Genomic DNA, 21,500 nt, shown 5'->3' on the forward strand with positions numbered 1-21,500 from the left:
ACTTCCAGAGAATGCAAGAAAAAGAATACCAATATGTCTGAAGTAAATAAATATATATAAACTTACGTATTTGTCTTTCCATTTTAAAATTTCTGATTCCATATATCATTGTATCAGTACACACTAACTTATTCTAATATTATATATTATAAGTACAAATACATACTGGAGCAGGTACTTGAAAACATTTTCACTGATATGTTTATGTAAGTAATGAAATTGAGAAACTACTTTTAGACTATCATAAAAATCAGTGATGGTCACAGCTTATTCACTTATTACTTCTAAAAATTAATTGTGGTGGAAGAGATTTTTGCCAATATTTAGCAAAGGTATTAAATATAAAACTATATGAGACCATTAGAATACTTACAGAGAAGGATAAATGGGAAACCTCAACCAATCTGTGCTCTTACTGCTGTTATTGTTACTGTTGTTCTAAGGTAATACTGCACTGTGAGAAGCAAAGGTGAGTAAGTAGAGGGACTTGAATAAGATAGAATGAGGAAATGAATTGGCAGTTAAAAAGGAGTTGAGTTTTGCTTAAAAGAACCTCCTAGCCATAGCTGAAGGAATACATACAAGTTTGTTTGTTTGTTTTTTAAAGATTTTATTTATTTATTTGAGAGAGGGTGAGAGAGAGAGCATAAGAGGGGAGAAGGTTAGAGGGAGAAGCAGACTTCCCGTGGAGCAGGAAGCCTGATGTGGGACTCGATCCCCGGACTCCGGGATCATGACCTGAGCCGAAGGCAGTTGCTTAACCAACTGAGCCACCCAGGCTCCCGGAATACATACAAGTTTTAAGAAGTTAAAAAGATAATGAGAAAAATGCCCTCATAGACTTCTGTTGCTTTGTGAAAGAAGAGAGAATGAGTATCATCAGTTAATTAAGCAACATTTGCAGGAGTTTTATGTGTACATATTGCTGTAGAAGTCTCTGGATTGGCAAGTGAGCTCTGTGCTTCCTCATCCTTTGAAGACCTAAAACGCAGGCGCGAGTGTGAGAGAGCCGTGGGGAAACTGATAAAATTGTTTCAGGGCGTTTGGAGTTGGAAACAGAGAAGCAGATGTACAGCTGATTTGTTCTCAAAGTTCGGCTCTAATTTCTTTTTTTCTAGCCCTTGATTATCTCCTTGAGTGGCTCTAACAAATAAGTATTCACAGAATGCAGCTTCTTAACATGAGTTAACTTCTTTAAAGGATTCTTAGAAATTCATTCTGGGGAAATGATGTCCAGTTCAGCAGTCGGTGAAGTAAAAAAAGATTTGTGGTGTAACCATCAGTGCGACGAAAGAATTTACATTTCTCTTCTCATTCCTTTGAGCTTTTTCACAAGTTATTACCAGCAATGACTCCAAACAGGATCCTCCTGCCTTTTCATTTGTCTCTTTGTGTGTGTAGTAGTTGAACAAAAGGGTGAAAATTACGTTTTGTGTGGCAGATTAGCCCATACTGTTTCTTTTTTCTTTTTGAAGACTCCCCTGTTACATTTAATTGTGCAACTTTTCTGGATTAAAAAATAAACTGGCAAAGTTTTTGGATGCATAATGCTTTGTGTGTATTTTGTCAAGAATGATATTATGAAGAATTTGATTTAGAATATGAGGAAAATGTTGGTTTCCATTTTACTTTAAATTATACCCATTCTATCTTGTGATGTGTTTTGTAGGATCCTAGGCATAGTCTTAGGACAGCTGCTTTGGAGGTTAACGTAGTCCAAACCTTTGATAGATGTTTGGATCCCCTTTGGATTCACTGCGCTTTTCAGTAATTATGTTCTTGTCCAATTGATTAGCAGAAGTATCTCCTTATATAGAAGTACTCCTACAAAAGGAAAGATAGTAAATATTACACTTGAAATCAGATTTTGTTACCAGTTTTTGAATTTTTTGCACATCCTATATCACAGTCTATTATTTATTTAGAAGTTTTGGTTGCAACATCATATGTAGTATATAGTCTTTTGGATTCATTTCTTTCCCTTTGCAGTATGCATTTGAGGTTCTCCCATGTCCTTTTTGTGGCTTGATAGCTCATTTCTTTTTATTGCTAAATAATCTTCCATTGTATAGATTTACTGCAGTTTGCTTATCCATTCACCTATTAAAGGACATCTTAGTTCCTTCCAGATTTTAACACTCATGAATAAAGCTGCTGTAATCATTTGTATGCAGGTTTTTGTATGGATATAAGCTTTCAACTCTGGGTAAACACCAAGTTCAGTTTTGTAAGAAACTGCCAAACTGTTCTTGAAAAAGCTGTACCATTTTACATCCTGCCATCAGTGAATGAGAATTTCTCATGTTCCATATCCTTGCTAGCAGTTGGTGCTATCAGTGACTTGAATTTTGACTATTCTAATAGATGTGTGAGTGGTATCGTATTGTTTTACTTTGCAGTACCCTGATGACGGATGATGCTGAGCATCTTCTCAGGGTCCTGGGATCGAGCCCCGTGTCTGGCTCTCTGCTCAGCAGGGAGCCTGCTTCCTCCTCCTCTCTCTCTGACTGCCTCTCTGCCTACTTGTGATCTCTCTCTGTCAAATAAATAAATAAAATCTTTTAAAAAATAATTTTTCATTTAATACATACTTTTTAGCTCCGTGTCTCCTATATATTTTATTTATTCAGGTGGGCTTAAAGGACCTACAAGAAGAAGATAAATTTAGTGTGAACCACCATTTTCATCCGTGGTGCTTCAGTGGTCATTCTGATTCTGTTAAAATCTGGGAGGCACTATAGAATATTTCAATGTATAGATTTTTTTTTTTCTTTTTTGAAATAGACCTGGATTTGGATTTTGGTTCTGCCACTTCAGTTGTGTGAACTATGGGGCAAGTTGCTTAAATTCTGTTCCTCAGTTTCATCATTTGTAAAATGGGAATAATAAATATGAGTGCCACTTAAGAAATTAAAGTCTTATTCAGTGGAAAAAAAACCCATATGAGTGCCTATTCCAATATGTTGGCATAAGGATTAAATGAATTAACACATGTAAAGTGCTTTAGAGAAGTGAACAGTACATGGTAGATGCACAGTCAATATCAGCTCTTCTTATAATTACTTCTGCCGTGATTATTGTTGCCATTAGAATTTTCTGTTTCATCCCCTCAGTATCATTCTTGCTGTCTCTAATTGGTAAAAGGATCTCTATATTGAATCATAGGCAGCTGTTACGTAACTCCTGCTCATTTGTCCTTGTGTGTCCTTTGGATTATGGAAAATGAATTTAATATTTTTCTAAATGATGTTTGTTCGGATTTTGAAACTGATCCCTTTTTCCAACAAGTGAATTGTAGTTTTGTGCTAGGCACCAGAAAGATAAATAAAATATGGCCTGGCTTGGAAAGAACTTCTCTAGTAAAGGAAAATAGATGTGTAAATTAATTTTTCCTACCTACTTGTGTCTGGCCTTAAATTATATAGTCCCTGTCTCTCCTCTTAAAATGGGAGAACTCTTTGTGTTGCTGAGACAGCCCTTCTATTTGTATAGTGAACACATTCGCTTTTGGTGTCTACAGGTGTTTTTTCTTTGTCCCTAATTATTGCCCCCCCCCCCCCCCCCCGTGAACTATTGCCAACAGCTGTTTCACTGGTTACTGGTATTGCCGAATTCCTCCTTCCCTGACACTTTCTTCTCAGTCTCCTTTGTGTCATACTCTCCTCTACCTGATTTCCAAAGGGTAAGTGCCCCAGCCACCACCTTTCTTTGGACTTTGTTTTTAAAAAAATTTTTTTTTAATTTTTAAAAGATTGTTGTTTATTTGAGACAGAGAGTAAGCATGAGTTGGGGAAGGGTAGAGGGACAAGCAGACTTCCCACTGAGTGTGGAGCTTGATGTGGGGCTCCATTCCAGGACCCTGAGATCATGACCAGAGCCAAAGGTCTGAGATCATGACCAGAGCCAAAGGTGGGCTCAGCCACCCAGGCGCCCCTGGACTTTTTCTCTTTTCTGCATCTTATGTAATTCTAAGACCAGCAGCTGTAAATTTATTTTAACCAGTTCAGAGCTGCTTTCCAACCCTTTATATCTAGCTTACTTATTAGATGTTCAGTAAGCATCTTAAAGTTACTGTGTTCCAGAGTAAATTCTAGATTGTTCCCTGATACCTTGGCAACAAAGAAGGAAATAATACCACTCCCCCTTTGCTGCTAATACCACAACATTTGCTGCTCCTACAGTCTTCTCCATATCAGTAAATAGCAGTTACATTCTTCTGAGTGTCCAGGCCAGGAATCTGGGAATCATTCTTGACTGCTGTCTTTCATCTCTGTCAACAAATTGTCGGCTCTACTTTTACAATATTCAGAATCCAACCACTTCTCACCTCTTCTTAGCTATATTATTCTGATTATTATTCTGATTATTCCGATTCTTACAACATGCTGATCCCTCTATTTCTACCTATATTTCCCTGTAGTCTCTTCATATAGCAGCCCGAATGACCATAAAAATTAAAATGAAAAATGGTCATGTCACTATTCTCATCAAAGCCTTCCCATAGCTTCCCATCTCAAAACAGAATGTGAAGTCCTTCCTTTCTGTGGCCAGTACAAACCGTAAGTGATAATTTCTGTCACTTTCCCCCTTGGTCTTCTCTTCCTTCCTTCTCACTTCCTCTGGCACTACAAACACTGTTTCCAGGGACTTTGCTTTTGCTATTCTCTATGCCTGTATGCTCCCCCCCACAAGATAACCATGAGTCTTACGTGTATCATTTAGATCCTGATCAGATGTTACCTTCTCTGTCTAAACTAATTAAAACTACTTTTTTTCACAGCTCATTAACCTCTTCAGAAACCTAGAATTTTACTGAGCATCAATGTCAGTACTGCATCTCAGCACTGTCCTGTAATTTTGTAGAAGTTACCTTTTTGTGAACATAGAACTATGATGCTCTGTCATGTGCATAAGTTTTAGTGCCTGTCATGCAGTTTGTCCAAATCTGAAAATTAAACTCACATCAGTGATGGACTCTTGCTTAAGTCAGCTACTTGTTCTTTAAGATCAAACATCTCCAAATTAATGAAGCCTTCCCTAACCTACTTGTGCTCACCTCACCTCTTCTCTCTTACTAAATATCACCTAGTACCTACCACCATTGCCTGTTTAATTACTTACCTGATCCATTGTAAAGACTGGCAAGAGGTCCCTGTTCTTTTTCTCGTAGAATGGTCATGGTTTCAGAAGCAATAATTCCGGATACTGTCCTTTTATATATTCTCACCTGTGTGTTTTATGCTGTTAAAACTTGTGTTTTGAGTTTATTTCTGGCACCTGTCTTCCCACATACTTGTGTATTGAGTTTATTTCTGGCACCTGTCTTCCCATTCTGTCCCTTACACTTGGAATTTCTTCTTCTGTCAATGTCACCTAATAGATTCTAAGACCTACTTCATATCCCACGCCTATGAAGATCTCCTTGACTTTTCTCTATTGCCTTTTATGCTCTGAAATTCTGGCATACTTTATATTTGCACAGTTTAGTACTTTATCATGTCCATATTTTAAGCAAACATAAGTACTATAAAGGCAAAATCTATGTCTTCATCATGCTGCATATATTTAGTTTACCCTACCTGTAGCATTTTGTAAGGCCTATCTCTTCTGTGACCTTTACAGCACTATTGTGGCATAGATAATGGATACTAAGTGAATATTTATTGATTCTTGGATAATCTCTGAATTTGTCAGTCACAGAAGTTAGGTTTACAGGCTATTTGGACGCTCAGTTATCCAGAAGGTCAGTGTGTGGTTGGTAGACCACTAGACAGTTCTTCTTTATTAGATTGTTTGCATTTTCTTTTTTATGTCAGTAACAGATAGTGTCATGATTAATTTTTGAATACGGTGGTTAACACGATACACTTAAATTTAATTCAGTAATTTAAAACACTGCATAAAAGAATAACCAAGTTCTGTCAGTTTTGCTGAGAGGAAGGTTAAAGTCCTCTATAACAATTACTTTTATATATATTTTTTAATATTTTATTTATTTGACAGAGAGAAATCACAACTAGGCAGAGAGGCAGGCAGAGAGAGAGGAGGAAGCAGGCTCCCTGCGGAGCAGAGAGCCCGATGTGGGGCTCGATCCCAGGACCCTGGGATCATGACCTGAGCCAAAGGTAGAGGCTTTAACCCACTGAGCCACCCAGGCGCCCTACTTTTATATATTTTAAAAAAGCAGCTCTTTCTCTTTCAGAAGATAAAGTTTTGGTTTCTTGAAAAGGCTAGAACTCATTAAAACTTACAAGTTGACTTTCTACAGTTAGAATACTATAGAATTGTGTTCCTTATAACTTAAAATTTAGTAAAACCAAAGTTTTTTGTTGTCTCAGAAAAGAAATCCCTGGAGGCATAGCATTGCTGTCCAGTGAGCTATGGACTTTGTTACTAATGAGATTCTAGCAGGTTGGTAACACTGGAAGCCTTAGAGAGTTGAAATTCTAGAAGGAAGGACCTAGGACCTAGAGTGAAATGTGCTTTTCTAAATGGCATACCCACGAATGTGATCAACTTAAAATAAGATGAGAAAAACTAAAAGTGAAAACAAAGCAAAATAGTATAACCATTTTGGTAACCAGCTCTATTCCTAATAAGAGTATTGGATTTTGGATTTTCTTGTGTTCTCCTCCAGGATACACACACACACACACACACACACACACACACACACACACACATATACATATATGTGTGTATATATATACATTTTTTAGAAAATGTAAAAAATGTTATTTTAGGTTTCTGAATAGCAATCAACTCTTAAAAAAACATTTTATTTTCGAAACTTTCAAACAAAAATAAGAAAAAAATAGGAGCATTAACTCCCATGTACTCCTTTCCATCTTCAGTTATTTACCTATGACTAATTTTTTATCCATACCACTACCTGCTTCATATTGCTAGATTGCTTTAAAGCAAATTCTGAACATCTTTTCAGTTCATCTGTAAATATTTCAATATGTTTGAATCTCAAAAATTAGAGATATCTTTTTAAGGATGATCATAATGTCTTAAGCTAACATTGCTTCGTATCAGTTATTCAGAAACTGTTCAGATATAACATACTACTCATTGGTTAGTATTGTGATATTAAGATTGATGGATTGGTACACATATTGTCACCTACCACCTAATGGTTTTAGTAGCTATTAATTACTGTTGAGATCAGTTATTTCACTAAGGGTTACAGAATAGTGGTATTTTTAATCCTTAGATATCCAGTGTTCAAATTTCTCTGGTTGTTTTTATATATGTTTTTATATATATATATATATATATATATTTATTTATTTTAAATAGAGAGAGGGGGATGGGTAGGGGGCTGAGAGATAAGGGGAGAGTATCCCAAGCAGGTTCGACGCGCACCATGTGTAGCCTGACTTGGGTCTCAGTCAATCTTAGGACCCTGAGATCATGACCTGAGCTGATAATCAAGAGTCGGATGCTTAACTAACTGAGCCATCCAGGCACCCCTGTCTTAGAATATTTTTTAAACTATATTTGTATGAATGGAGATCCAGATTAAGTTCCCTACGTTACAGTTGGTTAATACTAAGTTTCTTTTTCATCTGTATGCTTGTACTTCCCATCCCACCTTCCTTTACCTCCCTCTCTTTGCAGTTTGTTTCTTGAAGAAACTGGGTTGTCAGATTTTCTCAGTTTGAATTTTGCTGATTGCATCTCATTGTTTTATTTAATATTTTTCTGTAAATTGGTAATTAGGTATAGAGGCTTAATCAGGTTCATGTTCAATTTTTTGACAATATTTTAAGATTTTTATTTATTTGACAGAGATCACAAGTAGGCAGAGAGGCAGGCAGAGAGAGAGGAAGGGAAGCAGGCTCCCTGCTGAGCATGGAGCCCGATGAAGAGCTCAATCCCAGGACCCTGGGATCATGACCTGAGCCGAAGGCAGAGGCTCTAACCCACTGAGCCACCCAGGTGCCCTTTTTATTAATTTTTTTTTAAGATTTTTATTTATTTATTTGACAGACAGAGATCACAATTTTTTTTTTAAACATTTTATTTATTTATTTGACAGATAGAGATCACAAGTAGGGAGAGAGGCAGGCAGAGAGAGAGAGAGGAGGAAGCAGGCTGCCCGCCAAGCAGAGAGCCCGATGCGGGGCTCGATCCCAGGACCCTGAGATCATGACCTGAGCGAAAGGCAGAGGCTTTAACCCACTGAGCCACCCAGGTGCCCCAGAGATTACAATTTTTTGACAATATTTTAGAACCAATGTTGTGTCCTTGAGGCACATAATACACCATTACTTCTCTTTTTTGTGCTCATGTTCCTAGCCATTGTGATATCTTGTCCACAGTGGCTGATAGGAATTCTCTTTATTTCTTGAGGCTGGCGTTGTTAGTAATCTAGTTTTTTTCCTCTGGGAATTTTTAGTAATTTTTTTTGCCCAGAGTTCTGATTTTTTTTACAGGATGTGTCTCAGGTATGATACACTGCAGTTGGCAAGCCTTTTCAATGTCAAGATCTTCACCTCATATCACTTTTTCCTCATATTTCTTTATTTTCCCTCTCCACTGTCTCTTTGTTGTTGTTTTCTGACTTACTCTATCACTTTATTCAATTCTCTGCTCAAATGTTACCATATCAAACACATTGATCAGTCTTTGTGAAAGCATCCTGCTACCGTCTTTTTATCCTGGCTTTATTTTTCTTTGTAATACCTGATATGTATTTATAGTCCCCTATGACTTAAATATAATGCAGGGACTTTTTTTATTCACTGCTGTTTCCTTAATGTTTAAAACAGTGTCTTCTACATGGTAGGTGTTCAGTAATTGCTGAGTTAATTATATTAGGTTGTTGGACTCGGGTAATTCATCTTGATCTCTTAACTTTTATAGCATATTTTAAATATATTTTTATTTCTTCTCTCCATTTAGAGTGTTTCTTTTCTTCCATTATCTTCCAGCAACCACTATATGTTTGCTGTTGATAACTGGATTTTTAAATTCTAACGTTTCTTGTTCTCTGTCTTCTTTCACTACACCATGTACTTACTTAATTGTTGCAGGGTCCCCTTCGTTCTCTCTAGGATACTAAGTAGACTCTTCCACCCTTCCTTCTCCCCCATTAGATTATCTTCTGGTCCCTAAATTTTCTTTATTCTTCCTTTGTTCATCTTGGTTCCTTATTTATTGTAGCTGGGTTTTTCTGGAAGCTAGTTTGGGTTTCATCAGTAGCTCCTTAGATATATTTCTCTAGGAGAGCCCTTTGATTTAAATGGATGAGGTGGGCCTCCCAGTAGCGTGCTTGGGCCTGTGGCACAGAGGGGAAGGGTAAATAGGAGGGGTTTAGTTGGCCCAATTATTCTGAATGGATTTAATTTAATTATCTTGCTGTATGTTTCATAGCCAGCTCTTCCTTGCTTCCAAGACTCTAAGAAAGAATTCTGCTTATTGTTGTGTCTTTGGCTATGGTTTGACTTTGCTTTTATTTTTCTATCAATTTCATCCTGCTTACTTACATTTTTGTAAAAATCTGGAAGAATGTCTTTTTAGATGATACCCTTTTTTGCTTTAATTTTTTCTTTTTAAACTTTTTACCAGGCTATTTTCTTGGAAATGGTTAAAGAAATACGTATGTTCTTAGAGCAAAATTGGAAAACTCATTTTCTTCCTCTTCCTCTACAACTTTAACTTCCCTCTCTGGAAGTAACCACAATTAATAATTTACTTATATTATTTTGGGGGCGCCTGGGTGGCTCAGTGGGTTAAGCCGCTGCCTTCGGCTCGGGTCATGATCTCGGGGTCCTGGGATCGAGTCCCGCATCGGGCTCTCTGCTCAGCAGGGAGCCTGCTTCCCTCTCTCTCTCTCTCTCTCTCTCTGCCTGCCTCTCTATCTACTTGTGATCTCTCTCTGTCAAATAAATAAATAAAATCTTTAAAAAAGAATTTTTTAAATAATTATATTATTTTTAACATAAATATGTTAAAATTATCACTCATTAGCTTACTTTGTTGACTTAATCATTTCTTGATCATTTTTCCACCTTAACGAATTTATTAAACTTTGTCCAGATGTATAAAATTCCTCTTTTTACTAATGAGTTAAAAGTAATATTGTTTTAACCTCTAGTTCTTGATTAGAAACTAAGTTTAACATTTTAAAACATTTTATTTATTTATGTCAGAGAGAGAGGGAGTACAGGCAGGGGGAGCGGCAGGCAGAGCAGGCAGAGGGAAAAACAGGCTTCCTGCTGAGCAAGGAGCCCAGTGGGGGACTGGATCCCAGGACCCTGAGGTCATGACCTAAGCCGAAGGCGTACGCTTAACTGAGTCACCCAAGTGTCCCGAGTTGAGCATTTTTTTAATGTATTTTTTGATGCTTTATATTTCATATTTTGTGAAATGCTTGACTTGTTTCTACCCTTTGCCCATGTTTTTAGTTATTTCTTAATGATACCTAGACATTGTATGTATTCTTATATTTGCCATGAAAATATGTATTTCATTAATATTTGCTTGTAGAGTACCTCTGTCTTGTTTTATTTATGGTATTTTATTTTTTTCCCCAGGAATCTTACTATTTATTTAGCTAAATTTGTTGATTTTTTTTTTCCCTTATGGATTCTCCATTTTATGTTTTACTTAGGTAGGACTGATGTTAGTTTTATCTTCAGTTGCTTTACAGTTTTTATGCTGTTATTGTATTTTTAAGTATCTGTCCTCTGTTACTTCAGTGGTTCGTGGTAGGGAAGGGAATTAGATATGTGTACTTAATTTGCCATCTTCAGCAGGAATTCAGACAGATATTTAATTATTCCATGTTCTAGGGTTTGTCTCCTGGTTTAATAATTCACCATCAAGGAGTTTCACAAGCATGCAGTCACTCATAACATTAGATATGCTTACATTTTATGCATTAAAACTATTCTAAATTGAATTAGTAGCAAGTAAAATATAGTCTCTCTTGAGGCTTAAATATGCTAGCATAACTTAAAAATTCTTTTGAAATGTTATCCCTCAAAATCTTTCTGATTAGTAATCCCTGTATGTTTGTGTACTTCCAGTTGGGTTTTTAAAACTTTTATTTTAACAAAAAGCAAACCTAAGATAACACACACACACATATTTAAAGTTTTTATTTTAACAAAAAGCAAACTTGGGATGTGTATGCCCACTCATGCATGCATGCAAAATGGCGGTGTGAAGGATAGAACATGAAAGCCCTGATATTTTAAGGATTGTGAATGAAACATTTTGGGGTAAAGTTACTTTTTTAGAAAGAATGTGCAAGTGTCACCCCTTCCATTTTGAGGATCATACTCGGTAAGAAAAAAATTAGTTTTCCTGATACTAAGGATGAGGTGAATTATCTTCAGAAGTGTAGTCGTGTGTTTGCAAATGATGCTTTAAAAAACAAGTCAGTAAGGGGCACCTGGGTGGCTCAGTGGGTTAAGCCTCTGCCTTCGGCTCAGGTCATGATCTCAGGGTCCTGGGATCGAGCCTCGCATCGGGCTCTCTGCTCAGCAGGGAGCCTGCTTCCCCCTGTCTCTCTGCCTACTTGTGATCTCTCTCTCTCTCTCTCTGTAGAAAATGAATAAAATCTTAAAACAAAACAAAACAAAACAAAAACAACAAGTCAGTAAGATGATGAAAATTAAGGACTAGTGAAATACTTGAAGTTTGATCCTTGGTCTTCAGATAATTTGTCATGTTACATTGTACAAGTCACTTGACTTGTTTTCCCAGGTGTGAAATGAAGTGCTTATGCTAAGTTATTTCAGATACAAATTGTATAAAGCTTTGGCCCATGGTGCAAGTGTGGTGGCCAGATAGAATCTGTGAACACATTCACCAATACTGTGTTATGGAGAACTCAATCATGTAGACTTTGGATAATTTTTTTTTTTTTAAGATTTTATTTTTAAGTAATCTCTACATCCAGCATGGGGCTTGAACTTGTAACTCTGAAATCAAGAGCTTTGTGCTCTACTGACTGATCCAGACAAGCACCCCAACCTTCAGTAATTTTAAATGTAAACAGAGAATGCCAAAATTTTGGAGCACCATTTCTTCACTCATAGGATATGTATAGCTGTTTAAAATAAAAGAAATAAAGTAAAGCCCACCTTCTGCCCACTAAAAAGTTGGAAACAAACCCAAAGAATATATAGATTAAAAAAAAAATTCTTGTCAAGATTTACCTCTTGGGGTGCCTGGGTGGCTCAGTGGGTTAAAGCCTCTGCCTTCGACTCAGGTCATGATCTTGGGGTCCTGGGATCGAGCCCCGCATCAGGCTCTCTGCTCGGCGGGGAGCCTGCTTCCCCCTCTCTCTCTGCCTGCCTCTCTGCCTACTGTGATCTCTCTCTCTCTCTCAAATACATAAATAAAAAATCTAAAAAAAAAAAAAAAAAAAAAAAAGATTTACCTCTTGACAAGTGCTATAAACATTTTGATCCTGAATCTCTGGTGCTGGCAACTTTATAAATAAGGATTTTACTATTACAGGCTCAGGGCAGAAATGCTCTTTAGCTTTGTGGTTGCTTCTTAAGCTGATAGGCTTAAAAAATTAAATTAGGTTAGAATACATGTAGCTCAGTGGTTCTAGCTGTTTGAAGTATTTGGAAAAACACAAAAATAAGATGAACATAATGTACATTCCATTAAAAAATATTTATACACATACATATATATTCCTATATTCTTTTGGTAGAAAGTATAGGCTGATGGTATATGACAGTGATATTTAGCTAGAAGATTTGCCATGTATGTCTTAAGGATATACTAGTGTACGTTCTCCACTTATTTAATAAAAATATCTCTAAGATTTGCTGTTACTTATTTACCCACATATATATTCAAAGCAAATTAATTTCATAATAGAACAGCTACATCAAAAGTTGTGATTTAGCATATAAGGGATTCCACAGTTGTATAATTACATACTGAACCCTGGACCCAAGATAATAAATGAGTTTCAGTTAAACTGCCTGGACGTTGTAAATGTAGGTCCCTTTTTCTAGAAAAACTGGTATCAAAAAGGCCGGGGTGCCTGGCTGACTCACTTGGTAAAGTATGTGACTCTTGATCTCAGGGTTGTGAGTTTGAACCCCATGTTGGGTATAGAGATTGCTTAAAATAAAATCTTTTTTTTTTTCTATATTTATTTTATTTGACAGAGAGAGAGGACACAAGTAGGCAGAGAGGCAGGCAGAGAGAGAGAGGGAGAAACAGGCTCCCCACTGAGCAGAGAGCCCGATGCCGGGCTCCATCCCAGGACCCTGAGATCATGACCTGAGCTGAAGGCAGAGGCTTAAACCACTGAGCCACCCAGGCGCCCCGCTTAAAATAAAATCTTAAATAAAAAAAGATTGTTGAGTGAAAAAAATTAAGTAGAACATGATTTACTGACATGTTACTTATCTTTCATTGGCTACAGCTATCATCAATAGAAAATTTTTGGCTTATTATCCAAGTGATGAATGTATTAAATGAAAGATAAGTGGTAACCATATCTTGGGAGAAAAGGGAAATAAAGTATTGCCATTTTATAAACTTTTTTATAGACTTAACTTACTGTAATACTAGACCTTGTACTTTAGAGATATCCTAGGACAATTTGCCCTAACTTTTACAGGAGAGAAATTCTGGGAAGGTAAAGGATTTGCCCCAAATCACATACTTAATAGCAGAGTAAGGTTTAGAACTCAGGTATCCCAACTTTGAGGCCCCTCAGTCCCACCCATCATTATATATAATTCTTCTGCTCTTAATTTATTATCAGGCAGTGACTTCTAGTTCAGAGAACAAATCACTGTTTTTCAAAAATTTGTTTTAAAGTCTTTTAAACAGACTGCAGATTTTCACTCATAATCAGTGAGTACAGATTTAGAATTTTAAAGAAGGCTAAGCATGCATTTTGAGACTATGAACAACTTAGCACTTCATTTCTTAATTTCTTTTTGTCTCAAATTGCAGTACTTAGGTAAAGCATTATTTCGTTACACAAAAGGCTATAGTCTTTGTTTTTGTACCTGTTTGGAGATATGTGTTGCTTTGGTACATAAAATATTCTTTTGCATTAAATAATTAAAATTGCAACTTTTTTTATAAGTTCTGTTTGTAGGCACAAATAAAATTTATTGATTCATTTTTCCACAGTAATTTTGGAATAGGGAGTAGTTTTTTAATTATTAGGTTGTAGGAGGGAGGATCAGTCAGGGTCAGTAAATTGTTATTACAAAACTAGTGGAGTAGAATTGTTTATGGCTTCCCTATACATTGAATTATCAGAATTTTCCATCTGTCAGTAAGTTTTTTCTTGTATAAGTCTAGCAAAACTAACATTTGGGGGGGGGGTCAGGACTTTAAAAAAAACATATTAGGAATTTAAAAGAGAAATAAATTGGAGGTAGAAATGAACACCCAAAGTATAGATGACACCTAGACTTTAGTAATGTCTAAAGCCAAGGTAGTTGAGGGTATAATCTGTGTCTATATATTCAAGGCTTTAGTATCAGTTATAGAAGTTTCATAACAAATGCATTTTTAATAAATATAGTTTACTAACTTTATTAATTAAAATCCTCTTGACGAAAACTTATTTTATCTTAGCAAATGGACTTAGGCATTCTCCTTTAATTTATTGGTTTAGAACAAAGTGTTTGAAAAAACATATGAAAAGATTTAGGATAATTGCAATGCACATGGTGTCCAGCTTGCCAATGATATTTTTCCTTTTTTGTAGTTTATAAAGCAAAGTATTTTAAGCTCCTCCTAGGGTGGAATTTTACTTTTTCATTAATAAGCAATGTTTTAACTGAGTTTCCAACATCAGCTTTTTCCCTGTGGTATAAAGTGTTGGGACATTTTAATTAGGAAAGAGATCATGGAACTCCATGCGGTGGTATAAATTTTCCAGTGCTTCCATGTTCTACTAAATCGGAGTGAAAAATACATTAAAATTTACCTTAAGTTATATCTACTTTCAAAGTTGAGTCAAGAGAAAAGAGGATGGGATAGAGATTATGGAATGTGTTTGGGACTCCATGGTGGGAGGTGGGATCAAAGAATCCTTTTAATCATAAATAGAAAGGAAATTTTGATGAGGGCATTTAGGTTACATGGTTCTTTCCCCTTTTTTGTTTGTTACAGGCAAAGGGGAAGATAGTGATGTACTCAGTATAAATGCAGATGCTTATGACAGCGACATAGAAGGCCCATGCAACGAAGAAGCTGCTGCTGCTGAGGTCCCAGAAAATACAGTCCAAAGTGAAGCTGGTCAGATAGATGACCTGGAGAAAGACATTGAGAAAAGTGTGAATGAGATTCTGGGACTAGCAGAGTCTAGCCCAAAGGAACCCAAAGCAGCCACCCTGACTGTTCCTCCACCAGAAGATGTTCAGCCTTCTGCACAGCAGCTGGAGCTGCTAGAACTTGAGATGAGGGCAAGAGCTATTAAAGCCCTAATGAAAGCTGGTGATGTAAAAAAGCCAGCCTAGTTATTTGACTTGAGTCTGAGTTCTTGGTGTGTTTGAGCAAAGACACATCGTATAATTTTGTAAATGACATTTATTTTGAATCTTATGTGATATTTCTCATGTAATCCTTATTAGATAAACTCATCTTAGGCCTGACATACCTATGGTGTTTTTGGTTGTTGTTACTTTTATGTATGTGTTACTGCTTTATGAATTCATGGCAAATATCATTGGATAACCTGGATACTTTGTTAGATGAGCATTTAGCTGTGTCTGCAAATTAATATCTGAAAACCCATTAGCAAAGAGTCACTGTATTTTTTCCTTCATTTTTAAGTGTTTTGGCATCAAACCTAAAATCTTAAGAAAGATTGACCAAGCATATTGCTCTTAAGGCTACCTGTATTTTGTGGTAGAATACTAAATTATTGCTTCTAGATTTGTTAACAATTTAAGAAATTTAGTCATGCTTATATGCACTTTTAAAATAAGCCTGTCTTGAAAACACCTTCTGTGGGTGTGAATTTACTGGTAAAGATGGAGTAACATTTATTGTTGTAAGGCTTAGAGAGAGGTCTGATATGGCTGAGAAAAATGTTTTTTATAAAAGGAAAAAAAAAGGACTTAATTTAAGGTCCTTTTTAAAAATGTAGAAGTAATTGCCCAACTTTAATTCCAGCAGACAAACCATTCTAACAGGTATTTGATATTATTGGACACTTTGTTCAAGTTTTTTCTTCAGTACAAAGGAAACATATTTTCTTTTACATTCCAAGCTATTAGGAAAAGAATATTTTATTGTACAGGCTTTTATCTCATGTTTTTGCTTGAAGATTTGATGTGCTATAATTCCATGAATTAAAAATAATAAAGACTATCATTCTGGATCTGAGGACTTTTGATACATTTCCAAAAGCAAAATTAATTTCAGAAAGCTTTGATAAGTCAATGTTATAATTAATCTAATTTTGTATAGTTTTTGTAAATAAATTAACATCCTACGCAATAACAGATGTTTTTTGCCCCATCACTAATTGTAGTTGTTTGGTACCAAAATAAATTTAGGTAAAGACTCTTAAAATAATTTTTTTTCTAAAATATAAATCGAAAACCACTGTTTTTATACTTGCTAACAAATATACTATATTTGTAAACCATGCTCTACTAATATTGTATGAGGATTTTCCTCATACATAAAACTTGCTGGGATTGAGTTTTATTAGCTGGCTTAATTATATGTAAATTTTAGATAGTTTCTTGTGGAGATAGAGAGTGCTTATGAAACCTTAGAACTGCAGAGTCACAGATTTTATTTTTTTGTTGTTTCTGAACAGGCCTTTAAATAATCCTGTTTTCGCCCCTGCCTCCGGGATCTTTCTAATGTAGCATAGGCCAATATCATCATCATTTGAAGTATTTCTCTTAGGCTGGTAAATGTGCATATGTTTGAATAGTGAGTTCTGCTCCAAGATGAAAAAGCATTGGTTATGGCAAAAGAATTTTTTATTCCAACTGTAAGTTAAAATAGCAAAGTAGTACGTAACAAACTCTAGTGCTGCTCACTAATTATAAAATGCAGTAGATGACATTTGTGTGATTAAACATACAGCAGTAGACAAGGGTCTGAGTGCTTTGTAGCTGCCTGGTTACCACCTTCAGGAAGCATTGTGTGTATGCTCTGTTCACTGTGCAGAATGGTCTAGAGGACGTTTGACTAGAGTGGTACCTGTGAGGTAGAATGAGCTGAAGGAAGCCACTTAGCTTCCTACCTTGGAAAGTCAGCTCTTCTTTCTACTCCTTTTTTTTTTTTTTTTTTTTTTTTAAATGTTGAAAGACACAAGAGCTTTTTGAAAAATGAATTACTTTGGAGAATAGGAATATGTTTGTTTAGGAAAGCCTAAGTAATGGGAGAATACCATATATTGATCTAATGTTGCCATTTAAATTGTTAGCTCACAGGTATTTATTAAATACCTCTGAGGTGTTAGTTTTGTTCAGAGTCTCAAACTCAGGGATGTTACAGTATAGATTTTAGCACAGAATAGACTTAGTAGGGGCTCCTGGGTGGCTCAGTCATTAAGTGTCTGCCATAGGCTCAGGTCATGATCCCAGTGTCCTGGGATCGAACCCCACATTGGGCTCCCTGTTTAGCGGGAAGCCTGTTTCTCCCTCTCCACTCCTCCTGCTGTGTTCCTCTCTCATTGTGTCTCTCTCTGTCAACTAAATAAAAGCTCAAAAAAAAAAAAAGTATATAGACTGACTAATAATAAAGACAGGTGCTACTGCTTTTTATGCTCCTCCCTTTTGCCAAGGTAAAGAGAATTTTTATGTAATGTGTAATTAGTAAATTAGAAGATCAAAAAAGGTTTTGATAGCCTTATTTTTTTTTATTCAAATTGAAGTAATCCTGGTATTTGATGAGGAACTTAACCCAAACTTGAATGATCAATGGTAACTGATAATAACAGGTCCTCTGCATTAGGCCTTGGGCCACTTTTTGATGTTCCTTCTAATTCACACACTCAGTTTTATCTTAAAAACCTATTCCACCAGGTAGCCAGTGTAACATACTAATTACGAAAAATCTGAACCCCTAAATCCTTTTGATGAATTCCATCAATTCCTTTAAACTATCAGGCAGTATATTTTTTCCTTATAAATTTTGTTGCCAAAACCTACTTTCAGCAAATTATTAGATTCTAGGGTATGATTAGCTGAATAAAGGTGTTCTGAATCATTTGAACAGTAATACAAAGTGCAAGAAAATAAACATTTTCTTTTCTTTTTTTTTTTTTAAAGATTTTTATTTATTTCACAGACAGATCACAAGTAGGCAGAGAGAGAGGAAGGGAAGCAGGCTCCCTGCTGAGCAGAGAGCCGGATGTGGGGCTCGATCTCAGGACCCTGGGATCATGACCTGAGCCGAAGGCAGAGGCTTTAACCCACTGAGCCACCCAGGCGCCCCGAAAATAAACATTTTCAATGCTATTTTCAAGGTAGATAAAGAAGGAGTGAACTCACAGTTCGGGCCAAATAAAGTTGGCAGCCTAAAAATTTCAAAAATTCTCAGTTCTAGTCCATCATGAAAAGTAGGAAAATAATTTAGTTACAGACATTTTTCCTTTATTGTACCTGTTTAATCCATAACTAAAATACCAATATGCTTTAACTTAAAACTATTAGTTTTTTTTTTATATTTTTCTTTCTTTTGTTTGTGGTAGGGGGCAGGTTATTTGCTTGTTTTAATGTTAGTCTTTTCCCTATCAAAAGCCTTTTTTGAACATTTGCAGTCAATGAAATAAGGCATAATGGCATATGTAGCTTTTCTATGTATTGCCCTTGTTGGATTTGTAATTGCCTCTCTACATTTTCTTACAAGTAGATTCCCTTTCTAAAAAAAAAAATGCTAATGAGTATTATCAATAGGAATGCAAATACATTTGCTTGATAATTAATCATTATGTAAAAATGCATTGTGATAAAATGAAAAGCCTAGGAGTTAAAGAGCAGAGGGTTCTGATTCTGCAGGAAGCAGCTGTGTAACCCTGGAAAGTAACTGTAAAATGAGGGAAATAAATTGTTAGCCAATATGTAAGATTTGATTCTGCTATAATACTGTGTGATTTCAGTACAGAATACTGTACAATTTGGTGAGCTTATTTCTTACCTCTTCCCTTCCCCTTTCCCCAGTCTATTTTTTTTTAAAGATTTTATTTATTTATTTATTTGAGAGAATGAGAGAGCACAAGAGTTGGGTGAGGAGCACAGGGAGAGGAAGAAACAGACTCCCTACTGAGAAAGGAACCCACTGTGGGAATTGATCTCCAGACCATGGGATCATGACCTGTGCCAAAAGCAGACGCTTAACCAACTGAACCACCTAGGCGCCCTTGAAGCATTCTGTTTAATCATATCCAGTGTGGCTGGATATGAACAACAACCCAGTTTTTTGTTGTTTTTTTTTTTTTTACTCTTTTCCTTTTGCCTGTTAGAGTCTATTGTCAGGATCTTTTTGGTAAGTATCCTGTCTAGAATTATTCACATTGGCCCATAAATGTCAGTTACCTTTAATTTACTATTTTATTTAATTTCAAGATAATAAGTAGATAATTTTAAGTTAGTAAAGGGCCCCCCCCCAAGCTTATAATGAAAAACAGAACTCTCCTCTATTCTTTTTTTTTTTTTTTTTTTTAAGATTTTATTTACTTATTTCACAGACAGCGATCACAAGTAGGCAGAGAGGCAGGCAGAGAGAGAAGGGAGGGGAAGCAGGCTCTCTGCTGAGCAGAGAGCCCGATGTGGGGCTCGATTCGAAGACCCTGGGATCATGACCCAAGCCAAAGGCAGAGGCCCAACCCACTGAGCCACCCAGGTGCCCCATTTCCTTCTCTATTCTTTTTATACCAGCTCTTGCTACTAAGAAATAACCACTTTCAAATCTTTTAGTGATTTTTCAATTTTCTCTGTATTTCTAAGTAACATGATGGTTATGCTGTTTCTTGGTAATTCAGTTTTAGGTTTTATTGATCTGTCTTGGAATATGAAGATGAAGACCTACTCCTGCCTCTTCCCTAAACACATACCTTCCTCCTCTGTCCTCTCAATGGATAACATTCAATATTTACACTATTTTGACTATGTAAATACTGTTCATAACTGGCTTGTGTGGTATCTGTAATTACATTTTCTTTTTTTGTCCAATTATGTTTTAAGTTTTGGGGAATTAATAATATAATTATCTTATTACTTCATTTGCTCAGTGTTCTGTGTAGCACACATTAACTTACACCCTAACTGTCCTCCAGATTTAGAAATCTCTTCTCAGTAGATTCAAATACATTTTATAATCCAACTTTTTTTCTCTCGACATTCCTCTTGGAACTCTCTTGTTCTATGCTAATCTGGACTGGTTGTTCTTCATCTCTCTTGTATGGGATATCCCAATTTCCTGAATCTTCTGTCTTCATCTTTTAGTTTATTCCCTCATTTTGGTGGTCTATCTTTTCTGGCAGTTTCCTATGAAAGAATGCAGGAACAGTAAATTATTTTGATTTACCAGCATGGCTGGGTTATGTCTATACACTGAATTGAAAGATTATGTGAGTGTTGATGTCTAGGCTGAAATCATTGTCAGGAATTTTAGAGGATACTCCTGTGCCTTCCAACCTCCACTGAGGCTATTGAGAAGTCATTTGTCATTTTGATTCTTGATATTTACGTGTATCTTTTGTTTTTTTCTCTTCAGAAGCTGTTAGGATGTTTATTCCCAATATTCTGAAATTGATGATGTTTCAGAGAATGGGTCTTTTTCATCCATTGAGTTAATCACCAGTGAATTTTTTTTAATGGGAAAATTCAATGTCATTCAGGTCTGGAAAATTTTTAAATATTACTTCTTAGATAAATTCTTTGTCTCTCCCCCGCAACCCCGATCTCTATTTTTAGAACTCCTTTCATTAGGATACTGGTACCTAGCCTGATTATTACATTTTTTTAAATCTCATGTTTTCTGTTTTTCATCCTTTTCTTCTACTTTCTTGTATATTTTCTCAGTATTCTCTTCCAGTTCTTCCACTGATTTTTAAAAAAATTTTCGACATATTTTTAATATCTCAAAGCTCTTTTTATTTTTTATCCTCTGAATATTCCCATTTATTATTATTATTTTTTAATATTCCCTTTTAAAGGTAGCATTATGCTTTTGTGTCTGTAGGGCTTTCGCTTCACCCTGGCATCCAGGTGACCTTGCTTGCATCGTGGTAGGCCATGCAGACAGAGACGGAACCTCCAACAGCCTACATTTTGGTGCAACTACCTGCAGTCTTCCTAGGAATATGGCCAGACAGGTAGCCTTTTGAAGAGTCTCACAAGAACATTTTATTTACCTTTCTTTCTTGAGGAAGGCTCCCTGTCTTGCAGAAAGATGTCTTGAATCAGTTTTCCATCTGCCTCTCTGGTTTCTTTGAAAATTGAGACTTTATCATGCCCCACTTGAGGGCACAGATGCAGCTATAAAATGGCTTAGCCGCAGCATGGTATTAGCTC

The 21,500-nt window shown here is 36.1% G+C and overlaps 1 protein-coding gene across 1 annotated transcript in view; it reads left to right on the top strand.

The window, feature by feature from the left end:
• Positions 1-18,282, top strand: part of CAAP1 (caspase activity and apoptosis inhibitor 1) — a 51,693-nt gene extending 33,411 nt beyond the window's left edge. Inside the window, exon 6 of the mRNA XM_046022809.1 lies at positions 15,130-18,282. Coding sequence (XP_045878765.1) covers positions 15,130-15,476 — 347 coding nt within the window. The 3' untranslated portion in view covers positions 15,477-18,282. The remainder of the gene's footprint in view (positions 1-15,129) is intronic.
• Positions 18,283-21,500: the final 3,218 nt, after the last annotated feature.

This window comes from Meles meles, chromosome 11 (assembly GCF_922984935.1).
Source record: "Meles meles chromosome 11, mMelMel3.1 paternal haplotype, whole genome shotgun sequence".
Classification (NCBI taxonomy): domain Eukaryota; kingdom Metazoa; phylum Chordata; class Mammalia; order Carnivora; family Mustelidae; genus Meles; species Meles meles.